Source organism: Rhododendron vialii, chromosome 5a (assembly GCF_030253575.1).
Source record: "Rhododendron vialii isolate Sample 1 chromosome 5a, ASM3025357v1".
NCBI classification, from domain to species: Eukaryota; Viridiplantae; Streptophyta; class Magnoliopsida; order Ericales; family Ericaceae; genus Rhododendron; species Rhododendron vialii.
In genome coordinates this window covers 41,953,349-41,978,149 of record NC_080561.1, presented here as the reverse complement: position 1 = coordinate 41,978,149, position 24,801 = coordinate 41,953,349, and the positions used below count along the sequence as shown (strand labels likewise).

The 24,801-nt window shown below is 39.2% G+C and overlaps 4 protein-coding genes across 6 annotated transcripts; 3 read left to right on the top strand and 1 right to left on the bottom strand.

Moving 5' to 3' along the window:
• The first annotated feature begins 1,302 nt into the window (after positions 1-1,302).
• LOC131326099 (uncharacterized) lies at positions 1,303-5,320 on the top strand. Its single transcript, XM_058358697.1, has 3 exons — positions 1,303-2,242; positions 2,722-2,807; positions 4,968-5,320. Exons 1-2 carry the CDS (start codon positions 1,361-1,363, stop codon positions 2,767-2,769), a joined length of 930 nt encoding a protein of 309 aa, XP_058214680.1. The 5' UTR covers positions 1,303-1,360; the 3' UTR covers positions 2,770-2,807; positions 4,968-5,320.
• A 1,874-nt stretch (positions 5,321-7,194) lies between these two features.
• LOC131326098 (protein BREAST CANCER SUSCEPTIBILITY 2 homolog A-like) lies at positions 7,195-16,152 on the top strand. 3 transcript variants are annotated; one of them, XR_009199913.1, is made up of 21 exons: positions 7,195-7,604; positions 7,731-7,883; positions 8,632-9,660; positions 9,759-9,883; positions 9,974-10,128; positions 10,260-10,382; positions 10,468-10,665; positions 10,748-10,829; positions 10,927-10,977; positions 11,073-11,148; positions 11,271-11,382; positions 11,468-11,539; positions 13,179-13,377; positions 13,459-13,632; positions 13,753-13,895; positions 13,981-14,043; positions 14,138-14,348; positions 14,819-14,986; positions 15,078-15,162; positions 15,592-15,672; positions 15,753-16,152. XR_009199913.1 is itself a non-coding variant. In XM_058358696.1 (20 exons), exons 1-19 carry the CDS (start codon positions 7,442-7,444, stop codon positions 15,132-15,134), a joined length of 3,354 nt encoding a protein of 1,117 aa, XP_058214679.1. In that variant the 5' UTR covers positions 7,195-7,441; the 3' UTR covers positions 15,135-15,162; positions 15,421-15,467. The 3 variants fall into 3 exon arrangements, 2 of the variants coding, with proteins under 2 accessions (XP_058214679.1, XP_058214678.1); XM_058358696.1 differs by lacking the exons at positions 15,592-15,672; positions 15,753-16,152 and adding an exon at positions 15,421-15,467; XM_058358695.1 differs by having other exon boundaries at positions 7,196-7,604; positions 15,592-16,152.
• Positions 16,153-17,510: 1,358 nt separating this feature from the next.
• LOC131326097 (uncharacterized) lies at positions 17,511-18,348 on the top strand. The gene is made up of 2 exons (XM_058358694.1): positions 17,511-17,972; positions 18,072-18,348. The coding sequence occupies exons 1-2, from the start codon at positions 17,667-17,669 to the stop codon at positions 18,252-18,254; spliced, it is 489 nt and encodes a 162-aa protein (XP_058214677.1). The 5' UTR covers positions 17,511-17,666; the 3' UTR covers positions 18,255-18,348.
• A 1,042-nt stretch (positions 18,349-19,390) lies between these two features.
• Positions 19,391-23,820, bottom strand: LOC131326093 (protein trichome birefringence-like 35). The gene is made up of 6 exons (XM_058358688.1): positions 23,497-23,820; positions 22,753-23,032; positions 22,356-22,527; positions 21,975-22,171; positions 21,708-21,860; positions 19,391-19,871 (listed from the first exon to the last, which is right to left on the bottom strand). The coding sequence occupies exons 1-6, from the start codon at positions 23,687-23,689 to the stop codon at positions 19,544-19,546; spliced, it is 1,323 nt and encodes a 440-aa protein (XP_058214671.1). The 5' UTR covers positions 23,690-23,820; the 3' UTR covers positions 19,391-19,543.
• Positions 23,821-24,801: the final 981 nt, after the last annotated feature.

Here is a 24,801-nt window from a genome sequence, read left to right as displayed (position 1 = left end):
TCTCCTGAGGAGTTCTGAAAAAAAAAAAAAAAAGGGGGCCATCAACGTCACTCCAATCCTTCAAAAGAACTTCGACATTTGGGTCTCGAGGAGAAGGACCAAATCCTTTCCTCAGATGTCAACAAATTTGTCTAGCCATCAATTGTAGATTAGACGCCGCCTCACTCATGGCGAGGCTTATAGTCTATGGTTGTTGAAGTTTTGAAGAAGACCACCAATCAAAGAGTCAACGCAAAAAACTAGATACCGAAAGATCCGCTAATGCTTTTCCTTATGCAAAACTTCTGTGATGCTCCCAAGTGGTATGGGAGCATCATACTCTCAATGAATTACAGCCCTTGGATTGAAAATAGATAAATCACAGCCCTTAGATCAAAACCAAAAACTAAAAATGGGGTGGTTTTGTTAAAAAATGAGGTGGTTTTGATCTAAAAAACGAAGAATTACTTACCACAGAACAGACAACACTTACCATTCACTAAGGCAACCCTTGAATGGTAAGGGTTGCCTTAGTGAATGGTAAGTGTTGTTTGTAATTCATTGGGAGTATGATGCTCCCATACCACTTGGGAGCATCATAGCCTTTGCCTTCTGCCTGAGGCTCTCTCCACCTACTCTCTCTCTCTCCCCCTCTGCAATGCCCACCCTCTAAGCAGAGTCTTAGAATTTCTAAGTTAATCGTGCGGGCTTAAATGCTTTTCCCACTCTTGCATGCACCTAAGTACCATGTTTTCGGTAGCAATTTACAGAAAAAACGTAGACATTTTTAGCATGTCGTTCACACAAATCAACAAGTTTTGATATTTTACTATCTCGTTCACGGTAACTAAAAATTTGCCAATAAATTTTTTTTTGTTACAGTAATTCTACTCTCACAAACCCATCTGCAACATATTTACTACCGAAAACTTGACATTTCTCAACAACTTGTTCACTATCGAAAACACCTAATAACTTGATTGCTACTAATTTTTTTCTCACACTTTATTCACTACCGAAAACAACATCTACAAGATGAAAGAGTTAAGAGTTAGAAATACACATGACAATAGTTTGTAGAGAGAAATAGTTTTCGCTTAAACTTGAGTTAGACTACAGACTAATGACAATAGTCAATTTATTTTTGTTAAATAGTATTTTACCGGATATATGTAAGGTGAATGATTTTACTTAGAAATTCGTGAAAATATAGGCTTTAGTTTATTTAGCTAAGGGGAGACACATCCTAACAGTGGATGAAACTTTCGAAACGGCGTCGTACCCAAGTGAGCTAAAAGCCGTCTTCAAAAAGGTTTTCAGTCTTTTGAGAACACACACTCTCTCTCTCTCCAGTTCGTCCATTCTAGGACGCTCCGAACCCATGGACGACCTCCCCCTCGAAAAGATCCAAATCTCCGGCCCCACCCTCTCCTCCCTCCTCCACCGCTTCTCCTCCTCCCCCTCCGACGTCGACGGCCTCCTCTTCGGCCACGTCACCCCCCTCCCCACCACCACTCTCTCCGACCACCCCTCCCCCACCTCCCTCTCCCCACCTCTCGTCGCCACCGTCACCTCCTTCTTCTGCTCCTCCTCCACCTCCTCCTTTTACTCCCCCTCCGGCCTACTCCACCTCCCTTCCCTCCGCAACCTCGTCTCCTCCACCTCCTCCTCCCCCACCTCCGACTCCCTCCTCGGCTGGTTCTCCGCCCGCCGCCGCACCCCCTCCCGCCCCTCCATGCGCGAAGCCCACGTCACCTCCTCCCTCTCCTCCAAGATCCAGTTCTCCTTCCAAGTCCAAAACTCCACTCAAACATTCACTCTCCCACCTTGCATCTTCCTCCTCCTCACGACACCGTTCCACAACCCCCTTATCCACACGCACGAGTACCGGGCGTACCAGTTCCGGATCTCGGACGAGTCTTTCGAGGCCAAAACCCTAGACGTGGTCAACATCGGGCCCGCTTTCCGGGGACATTACGGCTCGTTCTGCCCTAATTCGCCGTTCCCGTTGATGGATTGCGATCCTGCGAGATTTAATTCGATGGCGGAGGATCGGAATTGTGAGAAGGGGGGTGAGAAGAATGAGAGGGAGGAGGTGGATTTGCGTACTGTGGGGTTTGATGCGGGGCGGTTGAGCCGGCTGGTGGGGCCGGAAGCGGGAAAGTATACGGGAGAGTTGGAGGACTTGTACAAGCAAATGCTTGCCAAGTTGGAAGGATTGGCAAGGGTTGTGGAGAAGGGGTCAGCTAGGGTTATGGAGCAGGTGAGGGTGTACTGTTTCTTGAGAGCATGTTTTTGTGAATTTGGGAAATGGTTTTTCGGGTAATTGGATAGTGTTTGGTTCGCTAGAATGATTTTAGGTCCCAATGGAATGGCCATTCGCCTGAATTGGTGAATGATGATACGGTTTATGACCCCTTTAGATTGACTGATTTGGTGAGAAAAGAAAAGAAAGGATTTGGGTTTCTCACCAAATCACCATGGGTCGAGAAAGAGCTCATTTCTTATAACACTCTTTCTCACAATCCAAAGTTAGGATGAGCAAACCAAGGGGATGGTCATTCTATTTGAGCTTTATTCCAGTAAATCAAACACTGCCTTGTGTGTCTTTGCACTGGGAGTAATTTACTGTTGTAGCAGTAAGATGTTGGAGTTGTGTTTTTGGGTGTGGAATTTGATAATAGAACTTGTGGTGTTATGGTTTGAATGGAACTAAACTAACAAACTTGTAAAACATGGCAGGAAAATCACAATATGAAGCTGAGGTACCGAGTTGCAGGCTTGGAGTAGTTGATTGTAACTTGGTCGTGTTCTTTTTGTTATTGAAGGTAATTGTTTTTTCCTCCTTTGAGATACTTCTATTTCCTTAATTTTCAGTGATGTGAAACTGTCCGGTACTGGTTTATTCATCTGTTTATAGTAGTCATGCACATTACTTCATTATCGGCAAACTTTTCCTTAAATGTGAATCCAATAAATATCATGAGTGTTGATCTATGAGACTATGATTTCTTCTGATAGAAATAAGTGATCAGGAAGATGATTTTAATCCGTAGTAGAGGTTTTGGATATATTCCGGTGTGGCTGTATTTTTATTTTATCCTATTCCAAATCCTTAAGTTGGAATCAGGCTACCATGTTAGTTGTGAGGTACCGTTCCTCTCTTACTCACAGAGTCACAGCTTCATGGTGCTAATGGCTTATTAGTCTTATTAGATATAGTATAGTATAGTATGTAAGAAGTTTGTAGCTTAGCTTGCATTTCTATCTTAGGAGTTAGGTCTCCTCAATATACCAGCTTTTCATTGTCTGGGAACAAATCATTAGAGTGCCTTGTGATAGAGGCGGGGCGTCCAGACATTCTGTAGATTCTTTATGCTTGCCTCTTTTTGTTCTGGCTAAGGTATTTCTACTTTTTGTGTCCACAAAATCTCTTTTCTTGTGCTCCAGAAAGAAACTTGTCTGAAAGTGATAACAAAAGCATGTTTGATTGGCCATGTTCCTCTTCATTTGTTTTTTTCTAGTGTTCTTGCATGCACTAATGTAACATCTCTTCAATTTCTGTGGGGCACCTGTACTATGTAGTAAGTACTCTAGGGTTCCTGTCTTTAGAAGGTTTGTGCTATAGAATCTAGAATAGTAACTTTTTTCTGGATGTGATTGACATTCCTTTTTTTCCCAATATATTGCCCATTTTTTCCAATATATTGCCCATTAATTAGAACCCTCATAGCATGGTTTGATATGATTTTCTGTAATGTTCTCTTGTCAATTTCCTAACCCAAATCTTCTCTATAGCTGTAAAGAGGCAAACTGGGAGGATCTGTAATATGGCAACACTTTTGTATTCCTTGCTCTAGGCCCCAGTGTAATTCTTGGTAGTATCCAGCCTTGATAACTGCAGAGCCATTCATGCTACAGAATTCTTGTGTTGATGTAATAAAACCATTTTTGTGCTTCCATCTTGTACTACCCATGTCTGTGTTATGGTTTTAATTCGTCATCTTTGGGACAAGCATGGTTTTTGTAACTTCTCTTTGTGGGCTTACCTTGTGTACCATTTTTTTTAATCGGCATACCTTACCAACTCGTATAATTGTATCTTGCACGAGTCAGCCCATGTCTTGTCTTGCAACTTTCGGGGATTTTTTGTGTCAGTGGTTTCCTTTTGTATCATGTGTTCGTATCTATGCTTTTTGTGTCAGTGGTTTCCTTTTGTATCATGCGTTCGTGTCTATGCTTCTTAGTTATTGACCTATGATGCGATGATTGCCTTGAGAGATCATTAAAATTGAGCTATTCATTTTCTCTCTCGTTATCGTATATGTGGAAGATCACTGGACTGGACTTCCTTGGAAGATAACCGATGTTGATCTGGCAGAGGGTTATGTGAGGTGGAGGAGGGGAGAACTAAGGATCGGTCCTAACGTAGCTTGTATCGTGTTTGGTTGTTTTGTGTCTCTCACGGCTTGTCGTTCTTGTGTAAAACGCATTCATACCTAGTCAATGAAATCATGACATTGTTCTTCTGGATCTAATTTACGGATGCCTCCTTGGGGAGAAATTTTTTGGTGCCGAGCAGGTACCACGTGGCGGTACCCGCCGGCGATCTCAGCCGTCCAAACATGTTTTGGACGGCCCGGATTTATTCCCTCTCTCTCCTCTCACCCGACCACTCTCACTCCTCTTTTTCTTCTCTAAAATCCGGACCGTCCAAAACACGTTTGGACGGCTGGGATTGCCGACGGAGTACCACGTGTGTGGTACCCGCTCGTCACCCAAAAACTTTGACATGTGGTACCCGCCCGGACCGTCCAAAACAGGTTTGAAAGATTGTGAATCATGATGTGAATTTATCGCATTAGATACAAAAGTTTAACTAACTTTTATTAACGTTTGTCTCCACATGATAGCATAGATATTGTCATTATCCCATAACCTCTCAGTTTCATGAACCTCTTACAACTGTAATGTTGTTTATCTTGTAGATTTTTGAAGAGGAAAGTGCCCAGACACAATAGCCCAGCTTGAATTGTGAAACAACCAACAGTTCATCTCCAGAACTGCTACTGGCAGTGGTGCTTCTCGTGGTTTGATTGTTGGTGGCTTTTGCCTTTTGAGATTGATGGTGGCTTTGAGATTGATGGTGGCTTAAACCTGCCCAAATTCGAACCTGCCAGACACCATCTATGTTTTGTACTATATTTGTTGTTCATGTCCTGATTTTGTGCATCCTCGCCCAAGAGGTTTATATATGTCAGGATGCAAAGATCTGTTTGGATGGAAGAATATGATCGTGTGTTGTTTTGGTCTCTTTGTTTATGTATTGATTGCTTTGCAAGTTTGCATTATTCTTTCAAATTGTGCATATCATGTTGGTCGAATTTAAAAAAAATGCATTGGTGATTAATTCACTCGTAAATGCTACAATCTAAAATTGAAAGTATGAGCTTTTGTGATTGGAGTGTTAGCCAAGTGGTGGGTACCATATACTCTCATGCAATTTGACAGCAGGTTCAAATTTCACTAACTATAACAAAACAATGCTAATTTCACTGGAAAAAAAAGAAAAGAAAGGATAGGATGAGATTTTAAGTTATATTATTACGTTTGATTTTTGGTTGATTTTGAGAAAGATCAAAAGACAGATTTTAAATGGGGAACAAGAGACAATTGGATCTCATTCTTTGTGCACTTCTGCAGGCATGGCAGGTCATAGCATTTTGAATTCGAAGTGCCAAAGGACATAAAAGGTTCTTGTGCCATGCTGTGTTTTTTCGTGGAAAAAATTCAACCAACTTACCAAATTATCACAGTTAGAAACATCAAATTAGAAAAATTTTTAGGGCCAGAAGTAATAAATGCTTTAGGGTTGTAATGTGTAGACCTTAAAGACTTCAGACAAGTTTTTTTCCCGCTAATGAACTTTTAGTTGATGTTCTTTTAAGAGAATGACGTGTCTCGAAATTAGTATTTTTATGGGTTTAATCTGTTTAGTCCATTTAGACAATAGGAGAAACTTAGCCTAAACGTGTTTATCAAAACTATAAGAGTGAAACTGATAAGTATAAACCTTTTCAAAACATTTTTTTTTATGAACCAGTCTCGTTAAGGTTCTTATTTTTTGACTACGTATTCTCCGCTCTACAATACTAATCATTTTCTCACAATACATCATCTTTAATTCCCGTAAGCACCATCCCCTCCCCAAATCCCCTAGGATAGAGTAGAGTAGGGGTGGGAATTTCGGACACGACTCGTTAACATAACACGAAGTTATAGGGTTTGGGTCGATCACTTTTTGACACGAACACGAGTATGACACAACCCGCCAACATGACAATTAAATGGGTCAAACACGGATTTAACTCGAGTAACTCGATAAGAACACGAATAATTGTTTAATTTTTCATGTTGACACGTTAACCCAAAACGACACGACTCGAACATAACACGGCACGATAAATTTTGATTCTTTTGAATTTTCTAATTAGTACATAAGAGATTTGATTTTTCAAAATCATACCTGGTTAATGTGTATAGAAACATATTGATATAATTATGAAAAAAATAAGATATGTATACTATTAGAACACATTAGAGATTTTTTAAATCAAAACCAATTGAATTTCTACTCTCCTAATCACTTATTCACTTGAGTTTCCATGCTAAAGAGTCCAAAATTAATTAAATTTATTTAGGCTTATTGAAATTATTATTATTATTCATTATTTAGGCCTAGACTTTTAATTTAAAATTTGTATGGACTTATTCTATAATTGGTGGTATTTTTTATTATTTTAGCCAAAAATCATACAAAATTATTTTATTTTGAGACCTATGTCTAGTTGTGACGTGAGGCAATTTTCAATGTCAAGATTTGGCCAATTTTTATCGTTCCTATGATTATGATGGTAATGAAAATATCTTCAGTTTTTGTTATTGAATCAAATAAGTAGTTCATTCAAAATATTGAAAAGTATATAATTCTGTGTAAATATTTAAAAAAATAAAAGGGTCTTAATAGTGTCAACCCGAACACGACACGATTTTAAGCACGTCGGTTAATGTCAAGATATTTGACACGTTTATGTTAAAAAGTGTTTTGAAACGAATCCGAAAAGACACGAAACACGAAATGACACGACACAAACACAACATGATGCCCGCCCCTAGAGTAGAGTTGGATTAATGAATGGAAAAAAAATCACCTTTAATTTCAAAAATAAATTCTATTTCTCTCAGCAGAACGGAAAGGGCCTTCAAGCCCAGTAAACGGAGAATGGGCCGTTTTAGTGGACCCTGAGCCCATCAGGCTTTTGTTCCACTCTCCATTTCTTTTGAACTTCCCGCCTTCTTCTTACAGTAAAACAACACACATGTCGATGTCGCTCCTTTTTTCCCAGCTAATAAATCCCGAAGAAGCCCTAATCTGCGCAGAAAATCCACACACCGCCTGAGAATGTCGACGTGGCAGATCTTCTCCGACGCCGACAGCAACTTCCGGTGGGAGATCTCTGATCAACAGCTCCACATCAAACTGCAACAACAAGAAGATGCCGCTCCGATCTCACCTCCTAACTCCACTCCTCTTCTCCCTTCCATGGCCGATCTCTTGCTTCAAGGTACTCTTCTATCTCTCTTTCTCTCTCTCTCTCTGTGCATACATAGATAAACCTTTCCATCTCTCTCTCTCTCTCTCTCTCTCTCTCTCTCTCTCTCTCTCTCTCTCTAAATAAAAAACAACACAGGATGTTCTGAGCTAATAGAGAATGGCGAAGGAAATCTCGAGAGCCCTCCGATGTTCCGAAGTGGATTGGGAAAATCGGTTTCGGTGAAGCAATCTTCCATAACGAAAGCATTATCTATTCTCGGCGACAAAGGGGATGCCTTTGCCGATACAGGTAGCCGATGTTCTTCTCCTTTTGATGATATTATCATTCTATTGTTCATTTGTTCGTGGTACTTGATATTAACGCCGGTATTGTTCAGTTTCCCAAAACGTATGTGAATTTGAATACGTGTGTGATGCAAATTGGATGGAAAGTTAGGCAAAAGGGGTTGTTATGGTGAGGTATAAGGGATTCTATTGCATGTTCAAAGTCATACGATTTGGGATTCCATTCTTATCAGGTCTAATTACAATGGAATAACTTCACTAAAAAAACAGACTGAAGCTTAATTTTCTTGTCTGTTCGTTGTCCCCAAAATTTGTACAAGTTTAGATGTAGATAAATTGTAGCAACTCCTTTTGTCCCTTGACTCGGTACATTTTTAGTGATGGCCTTATAGTGCATTTCACTTAGCTTGTTGTGAGTACTTTAGAAGAAACAAGATTTGTGCCACAGGACAGGTCCGACAGGAGCTAGAATGCTTTTAAAAAAATGCATTTTAATGTAGCTTTAGCAAGTCAATTAGCTAAGAAGCCATTGTAGATGCTCTTACAGGACAAACGTTGCTCAGTTGAAGATGCTGACTGCTGAGTTTAGTCCCCTGGTAATTTCAAAGGCTTCACCTCAAGCTTTAAAAATCTATAAGCACTTTCAGGAGTTTATTATTTCTGCACTGTACCATCTTTTTCTTTGTTTGTTAGTTTCTTTTTTTGCGGTTAGGTTTTCTTATGGAGATGCTTTCAAACTCTAACAATTGCAGGCCAATTCTGTGACGGGAATGATTTCGGATGCAGCTTCTCTAATTCAATGTTCCAGACAGGTTCAGGGAAAAAGGTTAACATATCTTCCACTGGTCTTGTTAGAGCAAAGACACTATTGGGGTTGGAAGAAAGTTACGATCACGATACTCCTCCAGGCCTTGAACATTCAAATAATCAGTCAGCCTCTGAGGAACCCTTTGGATGGCGAACATCATCTCAACAACAGACAAGACAGGGAGTTACCACCCCATGTCATAAGAATGCTACTGCAGCTCCAATGACTATACTAAATTTTAAGACTAGTTCATTAGGAAGTGATTCGAAAAGAGAAGCTATTCCAGATCTTATACGTTCTGATCCCAAGTGCCCTCCAATAAAGTTTCATACTGCTGGTGGAAGATCCATCTCAGTTTCAGGTGATGCATTGCAGCGTGCAAAGAGCCTTCTCGGTGACCTGGAACTAGGAACATTGTTTGACGAAGGGAATGTGAATAGTCCATCTTTCTCATTTTTTAAAGAAGGAAGTTTGGACGAGAACAATTCTAACAAAGAGAACTACCCGTTATCTAATCACAATCAAGAAATAGCAAAGAGCAGACATGTATCGAAGGGTTTTGTGTCCCCTCTGCGACCAGGGTCTAACCTAATGCAATCATCACTCGTGTCCCAGAATGTAACTTTAGGGATTAACTTGATCAAGAAATTTGATGCAGAGGAGTTTGGCAGTACTTGTAAGATGTCTGATAATACAAATTGTCATCAAAAGCCTCCAAGTGGTAGGCCTTCTTCTCATGCAGAAGGGGGCAATTCTTTGGTGAATGGCGTCACTTCAAGAACTAATCCACGAGGAAGTTCATTGGGCCGGCCACTGGCTGATATTTCAAATAACATTGGAATGGCTGATATTGACAGTAAACTTACTACTGGTGAAAAGAGGAGAATTGCAAGGAGTTCTATCTCTCCATTCAAGAGACCCCGCAATTCAAGATTCATTACCCCCCTGAATAACCTAGTGTCTGCTTCTAGCGGTAACTCTATGAGGTCTTTTAGATAACCTTTTTTGGGTACTCATCTGTTTCTTTTTGTTTTTCATGGTTGGCATGTCTAAGGCATTTGGTTGAACTAGGCATGTCCACTTTAGCACCTGAAGAATCCAATTGCAGAAGACGGGTTTCCACTCGATATCCTTTTCAGGTTCCACGAATGTATATCAAGGAATACTTTGGAGTACCCCCATTCCAACTTAATACAGTATGTATATACAGCAAGTGCTGCTTATTTGTCTTCTCTAAATGACTTTACTTTTGGGCTAATAACAGTTTTATGGTACCTATTGTCCAGTTGAAGCAATCACCATGCCATATAAGAAGAATGAATCCTGAAAATGCAGAAAAGTACATGTTCCGCGATCGATCTGGTGTGGAGTGCATTGGATCTGAAGCTTTCTACCACATGTTGGCTCAGTTCGGAGCTTCAGTGCAATATGTTTCTAAAGAGTATTATTTTGTATCCTTATACTTTGGACTTGTCAGCGGTTGAAGCATTATGCTGTTTGTTAGAAGTATTATTCATTACTGGATAAGAAGCACTCACAGTCATAACTTATCAATTTTCTATTTATCTATAGGTGGGTTGTGAATCACTACAAGTGGATCATTTGGAAGCTAGCATGCTATGAGAGATGTTATCCCGCCAAATCATTAGGGAAATTATGTACAATTTTTAATGTGCTTGAAGAGTTAAAATATAGGTATCTAAATCAGTATGTATGGTACTATGGTAGGGCTTGTGTTTCTAATGCATCTATGATAACAGTTTCTGATGCATTTGCACAGGTATGAGAGAGAAGTAAATCATGGTCACCGATCTGCTATTAAGAGAATTCTAGAAGGAGATCAACCACCCTCTTCAATGTTGGTACTATGCATATCATCTATTCATTCCAACTGTGATCTGCCAGCAGAAACTCTGCCTTTGGCATCAAATGGTGCTGAAGATGGTACAACAACAAAACTAGAATTAACTGACGGATGGTAAGGAAATGCTAGTACTGACTACTGAGATGCATGCTATACACATAAGTTTTGGGGTATCTAAGTGCCATTTTTCTTATAGGTACTCAATCAATGCTCTATTAGATGCATATCTATTGAAGAAGCTGGCCACTGGGAAACTGTTTGTGGGGCAGAAACTTAGGGTACTTGTTTGGTTTCAATCTTTGCCATTTTCCCTCGTGATTAGATAATCTTCGGTTGGGAATTCCTATTGCTAACAGTTTATGTTGTCATTGGAAGATCTGGGGTGCTGAATTGTGTGGCTGGGTAGGGCCTGTTTCACCTCTCCAGGTTATTGCCCAGTTTAGGTTCATGTACAAGTCAAACAGTGGAAACTTCTATCACAGCTATAGGATTTGACTAAGTTATTTTCTCGTCTATGTCAGGCATCAAGCACAGTTAATCTTCTGCTGCACATAAATGGGACGTATAGAGCTCATTGGGCTGACCGATTAGGGTTATGTAAGTGTTTAAGCCATCATGTGCATTTACTGTTAACTTGTGCTTATTATCTCACAGGAGCCTATTTTCAGTGTCGTTTAATCTTGCTTGCTCACACATGAATTTCTGATCTTTATCTCAAGGCAAGGGTGGTGGTGTTCCATTAGCATTTAGATGCATCAAGGGTATGGGAGGTCCAGTGCCTAGTACATTAGTTGGAGTCACACGGATATACCCTGTTCTCTACAGGGAAAGGTGATCTGAAGTTGATTTGCCTTTATCCACATTTTTTTCCCAATGCTTTTAATGTGAAGCAACCATGTTTGTTTATCCCATCCAGGTTAAGTGATGGGGGATTTATTGTTAGATCAGAGAGGTTGGAAGCTAAAATGATACACTTACATAACCAAAGGTGATTCTATCCTACCTTATCGAGCAAACTATAAGTGCAAAATTGTTTTCCTTCTGACCATTCTTTTGTGGCCTTTATGATGGTCATGATCACCTACTTGAGTATTTCTTTTCCCTTCTTGCTTTTGATTCAGTGCATTTTAAGGTTCATGTGTTCAGTTGTACTTTCTTTAGCACAAATCATGACTCGGTAAAGAGAATTTTATGCCATTTGCAATCAACTGATGTGGAGCTTGTGTGGCCTAAAGGGTATGTGAGGATACCTTTCAACAGAATTCTGATTTTTATCTTGTAGAATATCATTTGAATTCTCTCCTGATATGTCAAGTGTTTTCGTTTGTATCATACAAAAAGTTAAATGGTAAGGGACATTGCACCTTATGTGATATTGGATGTCTTATAGAGAAGAACTAGCCGTTTAAAAATAATAATAATAAAGAACTAGGTCTTGTGTAATTAAGTTTTCTTCCCTCACCTTGAAAAACTAGGTCTTTTAGGATTAGCATGAGATTCTCAGTTCATCTTGGATGGTGCCAAAATTCAATGGTACGGGACAACAGCGCCTTGTGTCATGTTGGATGTCTTTATTCTGCACCCAACATGAAGAAAAACTAGGTCTCAATGGTTAAGTTTTGCTTCCCTCTTCTTTATAGCTTTTTGAACTTGAACTTTGTTAGATGTTGTCTTAATTGCCGTATGCATCCCGTATATTCCTTGATGTCATGATAACTAAATTATTTGCATTTAAATCTTCTATCAGTTCTTTGCCTTGTAACATCGAGTAATTGCAGAACTTGATCTTGTTATTGGCACAATGCACTTCTTTCTCTCGAGTTGATCTTAATTGTTGTTGCTTGTTCTTCTTCTTAATATAAGTGCTATTAACTTACTTAAAAGCTAATTTTGACGGGAACAGTGACCACTGACCATGATATTGGAGTGAAAGCGGTGACCATGACATAGTATATTACCTCTAGGTTATGATACTGCTTTTAAGTGGACTTGGAAGAAGAAACTTAAGAATGCTGAAACAGTGATGTTGGTCACAAGAAGAGCACTAGAGAGTCACTTACATGAGCTTGTATATTGTCTTTTGTGCTGAGATCTGGTATGAGTTATTCATATTGTGAATTGCATTTGAAAAATGAGAGGCAATACTGCAATACAAGCAGGTTGATTGGTTGCGCTGTCTGTATTTCCTTCTTCTTCTTTTTTTTTTCTTTTTCCTCCTGTCTTTGTTTTTAATTCTCTCTAGGGTTGATTGTGAGATGCCAATAAAAAGATCAGGATTGCATTGTGCCCCAGCATTTGAGAGCTTAATACTTTCTTGTTTTCCCTACTTGCCACCGTCTAGGCTTACCAATTTATCCTGAAATGATGTGAACATGAGGTAATTTGTGGGCTTTGTTTCCTATTTACTGTCACAAGCAGTAGAGGAAAATTCTCTCAAAATGATAAGTTAAAAATATCTGATGCTTGGTGCAGCATAGAGTACTGAAAAAAGAAACTAATCTATTCTTTGTATAAAATAACTCTTGATTTTCCTGGGCAACAAAATGTCCAAACAGGATGGTTTTCCTTATGTTCTTGCTAATTCATCATTGGGTTCTGCTTCATTAGACCAACTGTTACTTTTGTAGGCGCTCTGTCATTGCAGAGGGCATTATTTCAGAGTTTCAAAGGGGAATCGAAGAAGGCCATACTAATAATGACAATGATAGTGAAGAAGGTGCAAAAATTCTGAAGTTATTAGAGACTTCCGCTGAGCCTGAAATGTTAATGGCAGAGATGACTTCAGAGCAACTGACTTCTTTTTCTACTTATCAAGCAAAACAAGAGGTGAGGTTCAGGTGCTTTCATTGCAGATTGGAGTGATTGTATCTTGAATCAGGTTGATAACCACAGCATTCCTGGTTTCAGGCAATTAGGCAAACAGACATCCAAAAATCAATTGAAAAGACTCTTGAAGAGGCTGGTCTAAGCGAAAGAGATGTCACCCCATTTATGAGGGTGAGAGTCTCGGGGCTAACTTGTGAAAATCGAGTTAGCCCAAGGATAGGCTTAATAACCATCTGGAACCCAACCGAGAAGCAGGTGAGTCCTAACTCTCTTGGCAATGTGTTTCTTTTTAGCCTCGCCTTTCTTTTTTCCTTCCATAGTATTTTTATTGATTTTCCTAATGCGATATAGCTAAGTTACTCATTGCTGTCACAGAAATTGGAACTGGTTGAGGGGAAAGCTTATGCTGTTGCAGGGCTTATCCCATCAAGATCCGAGTCTGATACCCTTTACTTGCATGCAAGAGGATGTACTACCAAATGGGTGCCTTTATCTGTCTCAGCAACTGAGGATTTCGAGTAAAGGCTGTACATGATTATCATTAACTTTTTGTTTGTTTGAAGCTCAATGAAACTGAATCCAGTTCATAACTGGCTTTTGTAGGTTGTTCTTCAGTCCCCGCAAATCAGTCGTTCTGTCAAATTTGGGTGATGTTCCTCTCTCTAGGTGCGCCTTTCAACTCTGTCTAATAGAAATACTTTTGTTTCTTTTGCCGGAACTACTTGTCTTCACAAAGTTTGTTTTGCATTTGTGTACTCAGTGAATTTGATATTGCTGCATTGGTTGTAAGCGTGGGAGAGGTATGTTCAGATACTCATCAAAAGAAGCAGTGGGTGTTTGTGACGGATGGATCAGTATCAGAGTCCGAGTTAGAACAGACATCAAGTTCCTTGCTTGCCATCAGCTTCTCTTTACCATACAATGATTGCAATTCATTTGCACCAATCAACCACAACCTTGTTGGATCAGTGGTGAGTACTTCATTTTAGTGTATTTTATGTTTCTCATTTTTCCTCTTCCACCGTACTGACATTCCAGATGTCTAATCCATGATTTTGCATGTTACATAAACCACTTTTGTTTAGTAATAGCAGACAAATGTTTGGCAAAGCAAACCCAGAGATGATGCTTAAAAATCTTATATTACTTATTTAAGGGTTACAAAGTAGAATTAGCTTTGTTGTAGAAGTCACCTATTTTTGCATCCATATACCTTCCAGAGTTGGTTTATGTTCCTCATTAGATATTGATTTATAACACTCTTGAGAATGGCTCTTGAACTCTATGTGCTTGCCATTTACAGCTGCTTTACTATGTAGCAGAACAATTGTAATTTTCCTGTTGATGAGATCCCATCTGATACTAGCTGCTTCCAAGTTCCAACCCATTTAACAAATGAGTAATTCTTATTAAAGGGATGCTAAATTAACCTCCTTTGCAGGTTGGCTTCTATAACCTCATTAAAAGAGCCAATGACCAAATCAATCACCTCTGGGTGGCAGATACAACAGAAAATTCCACCTATTCTTTAAGTTATGATCATGTGCATTATTCTCACTTGAAGAAAGCTGCTGCTTCAGCTGAGAGATGGGCAAAGATCTCTGGTTCGGTATGAATTGTTTAGTCAATATGGTGTTAATTCTAGAGGCTTGGGATGCTTGCAATTTGAAAGACTGACATTATTTTTCGTTTTCATGCAGACAATTGAGAAGCTTAGACAGAAGGTCTTATCTATTATTGGCAACGATGAAGGTTAAATGTTGAAGGAGCTTATCACGCTGACATGTGAGTTTCTTATTTGCCTTTTGGATTCTTATCTGCATCTTCGCTTCAACGGCAGCATATATATCTTGTTGTCGGATAGTCGTTCTTAAAGGCCAAGCTTTGTTTTAAACTCTCCCTGAGCTTTACATAATAAATTGGCAATAACTTGTAGTATGTTTTTTCTTTCCACATCCTTTTATAGTGTGATATCAGTATCAATATGCTTGATCGAATGAATCCAAATAGTCGTTTGATACTGTGCATCCTTTTTACTGTCAGAAAAGGAGATTTGCCTGATAGGAGTTTTCGTTAACTTTGAATTCTAAATTCTATGGTAAGAAGACAGACATAGTAGATGTTGGCATCTAGAGCTAACAAACGGAGAACTAGCTTTGCAGTTTCAAATATTCAATTGCATAAAATCTAAGAATTTCATTTTACCCTTTGTAGGTGGTGATTTGCACACAAGGCACTAGCTTGGCAACTTAGTTGTCCAATATGATGCAGAGTAGCTTCATCATTCATCCATGGGTATAAAAGCAGTTCCTTGTCAACAGTTTCTGCCCCTCATTTTAGGACTTGAACTGCAATATAGTTGACATTCTTGGCAGGTCTTGCTCTAGAACCATTTTTGGAAGAGTAATGCTATTAGAACAACCATGGGTGCAACAATGGGCACAACATGCTCACATGAGTCACATGACACAGTTTTATTGACATTTGAGGAAGATGCTATTGTACAACCACCAAAATGTTACATCAACATATCAGATTGTTTTGTAAATATGTTCTGTTACATCAACATATCGTACATTTTTTTGTTTCCAGCTTTTTTTTACAAAATTTTTCTTTGGGTGGACAGGGGCCAACCTAAATTAATCAATGTCTGGCCCATAGGTTTGCCTCCCAACTCACCTCAAAGTTAATCTCAGCAGTTGTATAGACATGGAGGATCTAGGATTTTGTACATGATTTTGACTCTGTTCATAAATGGCATGTTGAATTACAGAAGGGTGTATATGAGATTTTCCCTTCATGGGGTGAATCGTGGACATGTCCACGTTATCATTTTCAGGTATGTTCTTCAGATAAGTGGAGTTGCTGGTGGACATGTTTTAGGGGTACCCTTCGGCTAGAGTCATCCAGCTTTAGTTGAGTGGATCTCGATTCACTTGGTTTAACTGAGTGGATGTCATGATTAAAAACTAGTAAACTACTGCATATAAGATTGTTAATCCGAATAGTAGGTTGTCAAAGTTTGGTATGTTATGTAACAAATCGATCTTGAATTAGCTTTTCACGAGCTGAACGACGGTCAGATTGGAGTATTGGTCGTTCAACGAGCTGGATAAGTTTAGCACAAAAAATGGCTTTATTTTCAGATTGAAGTTCATGAATGAATGAACTATTTGGATTCATGAAGAACCATTTAAAAAGTTTTGCTCTGAATATTGATGCCTAGAAGATTGCACCATTGTTCCCCTCCATTCCAAAACAGTGAGGCTGTAAAGTGTCAAGTACTTTTGGTCTGTACCATATTCTTCACAAGATGCTTTAATTTCTCAGAAATTATACAGAGATGCATCCACACCATATCAATGGGGTCTCTTTTTTATTTTTTTATTTTTTTTTAATTTTATAACTTAGGTGTTCGAGCTAGCTTACGCAGACCTCGACTAATCCTGGGAGATCAATCAATCCGTCCACTTGCATGGTTCAATTAAAGCTAGAATAAAGTTATGTGAGGATTCCAAGCCACCAAAGGGATTGATGGCATGAAAGGTTTCGAACCCGAGACTTTATGAGGGAGCAAACCGATAAGTCTCAAGCCAACCACGCCAACCCTTTGGGATTACCAGTGGGGTCTTTTTCCCACGGACCAAATCCAACCATCCACCTGTTCTTCATAACTGTCGTATTACTCCATCAACCACAAATCTCACTGGAGAAGCTTTCAGAGCCTCTTTGTCTTCTGATTTCGTTGATTTGATTCTCTGTTATATTTCAAGAAATTGGCAGAGAGATTATGGGTCCGTACTATATATCTCCTGCGAAAATCGAATGTCTCTGATGTCAAAAGCTACGATTTCCTTTCTGCAGGGCACATTTGTTTGCACATATAAATATGTGGATATATGCATATTTCGTCCACAGATGTTAAACTTTTTCAGAAAAGGCTGGAATTTTTGTGAAAAAGCTATGTAACCATGAACTTCTTTGTGAGAAAAAGTTGCTTTACATTGTAAATCTTTTTTTGTCGGGCTACAGAGAAGAGAAAAGAGAAAGAAGAAGAATATGTATACTATCTTGTACTACATATATATTTAGAGAGAGAGAGAGAGAGAGAGAGAGAGAGAGAGAGAGAGAGAGAGAGAGAGAGAGACCAGTCAAACGTCCTTCTGGCCTTATTATGTTGGGTTTGTCTCTATCTATTGTATGCCTTCATAAACAGAGACACGACAGAAGTTTGAGAGCACAAAATAGTCTTGAAACCAGAGGCATCAAGAAAACAAGAAAGGGTGGTCATGGCAGAAATGAAGAGGAGTGCTCCCAGAGGATGCATCAAGGGCAGCAAAGGGCCTTGGCTGGTTCACAAAACCACCAAAGAAGGTCACGTCGTCACGAAACTGCGTTTCCCGTCGGAGAGAGAGCGTCAGAAGAACAAGCAAAGGGAGCGAAGCAGGCGAGCTGTGGCCCAGAAGATTTTCACCGGGCTTCGAACGCACGGGAACTACAAACTTCCCAAGCATGCCGATAACAACGACATACTGAAGGCTCTCTGCGAGGAAGCTGGGTGGCACGTTGAAGAAGATGGAACCATCTTCAAGAAGGTGAACTTGCATTAATTTTTTTTTTTCCCAATTAGTTTCTAGATTCAAATAAAGTACTAGTAAAGTAAACATAAGTGTTTGATTTTTTTGTTTTCGTAGCATCCCACGTTGGAGATACCGAGCTTGATCAACATACGATCGCGCGAAGTTTCCATGGATGCTGAATCGGGAGAGCAAGAATACTGCACTTGTTTCGACCGAATTGGTTTTCAAATTGTCGGAGACATTCAGCCAAAAAGCTACTCTTTCGAGCAGACGGCCGCGCGAGGGAGGGGATATTAACTTGGCTCTGTTAACTCTTGTATTTTTCAATCAGACAATGAAAGAGGAGGATGATAGGACATAGAAGTGCAATCACAACTTTAGGGTTTTTTTTTTTTTTTTTTTTGAAGTTCACCAAAAAAAACCTTAGTGCATTTTCTTGGATTTATGACCTTTGACATTCTCAAATGATTAGCACTTTTGTTATATTCCCAGTTCTACTTGACATGAAAGAAATATTCTCGACCTTATAGTTATAATTTTCCCAAAAAATAGTTGAGCTTGGATCATGTGTAATTGATGTTGTTGATTCAGATTCCAACTTTTTACAAAAAAAAAAGGAAAAAGGAAAAAGAGTTTACACAATATTCGGATTAGACTACGTCTACCAACAAACAAAAACTCGTTCCGTCCATGTTTGTTGGTCCATTTTCGACATTCGTGTCATGTTATAAATTGTTTATGGCTTTCAATTTACAATGAAGTTTCATGATTTCGAAAATTTCGTGTGATATAACTAATTGATATCTATCAAATAAGATTCATATTGCATATTTTTAAAAGTTCGGATTGAAAGATATGTATAATTTTTTAAGAAGTTAGGAATAATGAAAGCGGACAAACAAACACGGACGGATCCATGGTTCACTAGAGATTGGCACTTTGAAGTGACTCATTTACCTAACTAAATAACGATTGGAGACAAAAGTTGTACAGATTGTGCCAAGGAGAACACCCATAATGAGTCTATGCTTGAAGCCGTAGTTATGAAGCTTTTTTAAAGTTTTTATTGATGTGTCCTGAATCATCCAATGCATACGAGTCCTAAAAAATAACGAGGGGCCAATGTGTGCATCGAATAGATGTGACAGATGTGTTAAAATCTATGCACATAAGTTTGTTTACATAGTATATAGCATTCCACAAATTTAACGTCATGGGTCTCTTTTGCTACATCAAATCGTAGGATGGTCTTTCAATCGAGAAACAAACCTTTGGCAATAGGAAAATGGTAATGCCAAAACCGTTTTGTTGGTGCCAAAACTCTAGTGCACAAAAGGCTTGTACCATTTGCAATGTACAAGACTTCAAGCACTGAAATTTTGGCACCAACAAAAACGGTTTTGACATTATCATTTCCCTTGGCAATAACTAGAGAATCAAAGCTCTTTCTTTAGCATAAAGAGATTGAAAATTGAATTCTCATAAACCACATATTTCATCCAAACGATGAGAAAAAAACTATTGACAAATTTCTTGGCACACGGGCTAAATAAGCCGAAAATCCTCTCCCCCGATCTACGTAAGACCTACAAAAACTGGAATAGCAACTCATTCCACACATCAGGCACACCTGGCAAGCACCAATGTATACAGTCGGAGTAACTAACAGGGTTAGACAATTGTTCCGGGCTCAGTGTCTCCCAAAACTTGCGGTAAATTGAAGGGTGTCCATCTTTTCGATAGTCTGACAGCTGAGTGATGTTGATAACAGAAACCTTCGAGCTTAAACTATTCAGCACCCTCTCCAACATTCGCATTGTAGGCAAGTCGGAACCACTTCCCCAGTAGCCCTCATTATTTATAGGTGTTTTCTCGTTATAACAGTTTCCTTCACTTGTCTCCCATTCTCGGCTCCTGCAGAATTTAACGGGCATTTTGTCAACTAATTGGCGAAGAGGTGATGAGACTTGTACATAAACAAAGACAAACAAATTGTAGAACTTAGAAAGGCATGCAACATATAACAATCATTCCATTCAGTTTCTCAGCAATAGGCATGAATCCGACTTGACTAACGTTAGAAAGGAGAAACCGAACAATCAAATATCGCAAGAAACGGATGGAGCAGAAGATCACTGTAAAATAATAGTCCAGAATCCAGATGGATTCATGACCATAATACTACCATACAAAGAACAAATGTCTGTAATTATCTAGATCCGACAACTAATAGATGCCGAGATGTTTTTCACATGCTGAAATGATTGACTGCTGTATGTAGTCATCACTCAATGAAATAATCACTGCAGGTTAAGCAACAGAAGAGGTAGATATCATTATATGCATAACAGAGCCGTTTCAAATCCCATGTCACACACAATAAGCTCATTCTTTTCAAAATGCAACCATTTGCCCATTCAACAAAACAATCACATATGTGAAAATAGCGTTTCTGCCTAGCGAACTGCTTATGTTTTACGGAAGGCTGTGTAAACAGGATCAACCAACGGGAGAGGGAAATGCTCTGGGGAAAGTTGAGAGATGGATAGTCTAATAAGAATATGATCCTAGTGAAAAAAATGAGTAATTGGCAAAAGTTGGCTTGAATTAAACCTTGCGGTTCAGACTTGAAAGATTTGTGTAGAAGGGCGTTTTTGGGGTACTCAACCCACCCTAAGGGAGAGGGACTCATCAACAGGATCTAATTCTATTCTCAATTCAAGGGAATTTGGGGTTTGCTTGAGCCCTTTGGGCAGGTTGGGTATTAGGTATAAGTGCATAGCCTATGGAAGGGAATGAGCGAATCAATGTGTTCCAATTTCTGGCCTTGCACCGACAATCCAATGAACCACAAGAAGAAAACTAAAGAAATTTGTCCAATAGTAACAAATGGTGCCTCCACAGGTTGACATCTGATCCAACCTAGTAATAAGCAATCCGCCAAAAGCAACCAAGACCAAGGAGCCCGCCGTGCTCTTGCCCGAGTAGTGACTTCTTTCGTGAGTGAAAAGCTCCTTTCTAGCTTTGAAGCTGTAGCTTGCTGGGTTTTCCTTAAGAAAAGTAAAAATTGGTAACAATGGTCCATTTATTGATGGGCGAATGACGGGGATTGAACCTGCGCGTTGCGTGGCTCCCGTGTCAACCAACGCATGAATGGGTTAACCATCCCTTCCTATTTCTTTGAGTCATTTTCAGTTAGCTACTTAACGACTTCCTCTTACATTACTTCATTCTTTCCATATCCCTCTCCTTTGTGCCTTTCCAAATTTCTTTCCGAATGGTTGTGCAACAGCTTTAGCTTTTGAGCCTAGGCTTGCTTCTTGAGTAAGTAATGGCGTAATCATAAGTGGGATATGGAGGGGATTGTGGTCGGATCGATTCTGTAATCTCAGTAAACAACTCTCAAGTCGTTTCGAATTTCCAATTTTTTTACTCAAATAAAGCATTGGACATAACCAATCTTGCTCCGTATTGCAAACCCAAGAAGCATGACAGTGGAGACCTTTGACAGACGCAACACCACATGAAGCAACTAAACTCCTACATCTTGGTTTTGGTGCTGCAGCGCTGCTGCAATTACTTCATACTTGAAAACGAAAACAATCCTAAGGGTAACTAGCTAAGCAATTAAGAACAAGTGTAAATGTACAACTCTAGTGAATCCTATATGATCAAAGCAAAACGTATAACAAATCTAGCTGGAGAAATAAGAAAGCACAGAAAAATTTCGGAAAGGGGGCTGAAGCTTACCAAAGGTGTGTAGGGGACATGGTTACAAAGAAGACCTGCTTCTCGAGGGGGTTGACATTAGAAGCAACCCAATTAGCCCAAGCCTCCATAGCCAACTCCATCCCTCCCAGCCCATCTATTTCTTCGCAAACCCCATCTCCTTCACTACTCCATCTGCAAATGCGAAATTAACGAGATCAACACACAATAAGAAAGCAATCCTTAACTCCATCTGATACATAATCCTCCGTATTAATCCTGGGATAAGATCATAAGGCTCATACTCACAACAGCTTTACCGGCCCCTGCCTCCACCACAGGTATGTATTGAACACAAGTATATCAGCATGCTCCCACTGACAAGCATGCCTGAGAACTGAATCTGGCTGCATTATCCGTTCATCCAGTCTGTGATTCACTGGGTCATCAGAATTAGAATCAACGAGCAGCGGGGCCCAAAGAAATTCAACAGTGGCATTGTATTCCTTCACATCAGCAGAACACGTTCAATTTGAAAACTATGAACTGGAAAACCTAAACACCAGTGAAGCTATGCAAGTTTAAGAAATGTATCTGAATGGAGACACGGCCATATAGAATCATTGGGAAACCTTACTTGATTCAAGACTCCAATTAATTGCTTGGTGGACTGGAAAGTATATGCCTTACCTCTGCTCTGAAAATGGTTAGATGCGCGTTGGGAGACATGGACCTCTTATCTACTGGAATTACAGACTGCAGCAAACACACCATTGATATCCACTGCCCTCTATTCAGCGAATCTCCAACAAACATCAATCTTTTTCCCCTTAACTTCTCCCACATTTCAGTCACATTCCATCTGCAAATCAATGACAACAATCCATAAACTGCTAATCGAACGAACCAAAAAAATCCCAATTGACAATATCTTTACCATTCTCAGCATAATATTAATAACTGAAAACCCAACATACACATTACTAAAGCACAAGCAATAGGAAGAGTGGGCATAAACATACACAACACAAGCACAACAAACTGAAACCATTCCAATCGATCTTTGGGACTTATAGAATCTAAGTACCTCTTCAAATTGCAATTGTGGGGCTGCCATCTCCTGTACTGGTACCCCAAATCTGGCCGTCCATGCTTGTGGCAAGCCAACTGGTCAGACATGTATGGACAATCTGACTCGTTATAGAGCGGATACGAAGAGTTATCGAAAACCCATTTGCCGGAAAAAAAGTCACAATTTTCCTCATTTCCCCTCCGCCTGTTCAACTCCTCCTCCTGAACATCCCACCTTGCTTTCCGACCAATGTACTTCACAGTGGATCTACACTTGGTGAACCTATCCAAAACTTCTGCATACCAAAGATCCATAAAATCCCATCAAACCAAATCAAAGAAAAGAACATCTTAAATAGACCAACAAAAAAATCACGTGAAAATGCAACAAAATTAACTAAATTATGCATACCCAGAAAACGTTATCACAAGAAAATGACTAACAAACATTCGTTAAACACATAGTGTAACACAAAGTGCACTCAGTCCCAAGTTTAGTCCAGTTAGTTGGTCGGTTTGCTCCCACACAGAACAAGTTCGATTCTTGGGGCCAAGCAGCAAGAAAGCAATTTCTTGTGAATTCCCATGGCCTGCCTTTGGCCAGACCGGGAAGGGATTAGTTGAGTCGCGTAAGCTGAACAGCCTGAACCCGTCAAAAAAAGAACACACACACAGTGCACTCTGGCTGCGTGTGTATATACGTAGAAAAAGGAGAAAAAAGGTAAAGTAAATCTGATGATCTTGGTGCAGCAGAATTAACCTGGAGGCCCCTTTGGGATGCTAAAATTACTTGGAGCTGTGGATTCGAGCAAAGAGGGATGCTTGAGAGATGGGTCTTGGTGGATTTCTTGAATGTTCCGTTCGTAGTAGAGAAGTGAAGAGAGTATGAAGAGGAAGAAGAGCAGTGCTATGAGTGGCAACTGGGATTTTTTCTTCATCCATCTCTGAATCATTCTAGAGAGAGAGAGAGAGAGAGAGAGAGAGAGAGATATTCACCGAAGAAGAAGGATAGATTCTTTGGCTCGAAGCTTGATCTAGTCTGCAAATTCACTTAACCGACAAACATTCTTCTATTTGGGGGGTTCTGATACTTTCAGCATAAATTGTTAGTAATTAATACTCCATAGTTCTTAACAAACTCTGATTAAAGAATAATAATCCCTCCGTCCCATAATATTTTGCATTTTCAAGAATGCATGCCATTTTTAAATTGCATATATCTTTCAATTCATAATGTTTTAGGCAATTTTTTGAACTTTGTATAATAGAACAAATTAAACTCTATCAAACAAGATTCATATTGCTTATAAAAAAATATTATGAATTAAATGATATTGTTAATTTTTTCATAAGACTGAAATAGTGAAAGTGCCAAATATTATGGGACGGAGGGAGTATCACAGAGAGAATTACCTATGAGGCAAAGTACATCTCGGTGAGCGTTTGTTTGTACGCTAGATATATTATATACTCCCTTCGTCCCAAAATGGATGGCAATTTTTGAAACTCGTGTCATTTTTCGCCGCTTATATCTTTTAATCTATAATATTTTTCATGAGTTTGAAAACTTTGTATAATAGAACTAATCGAGAACTATCAAATAAGATCCATATTGCATATTTTTTGAGATCTATATTGAAAGATATAAGGAATTGAAATTGGCACGGATATCAAAAATTGACATCCAATTTGAGACGGAGGGAGTAATATATTAAAAAATCAAGGTAATTGGATGTTGATCCATTTGATCAAGATAAATTTGTCTTGAAGTAATTAAACTCATCATTCGTAATCCAATTAATTTAATTTTTTTGCATGAATATTAATAAGTAAACACTACTGAGGCGCACTATATCTCTTGCTGTAATAACACATTATGAAACCTCTTGTCCAAGATTTGGACAGGGGCCAAATTTTTGTGGGTACATTAATGGGCAGCTATAATAATCGAAGAAAAATGATACCCGCACAATAATTTAAATACAACACTAAATACAATCTCTCAAATACATGTGGATTTCACACACATTATTATGTGTGGATTCCACGTATATGTGAGAGGTTG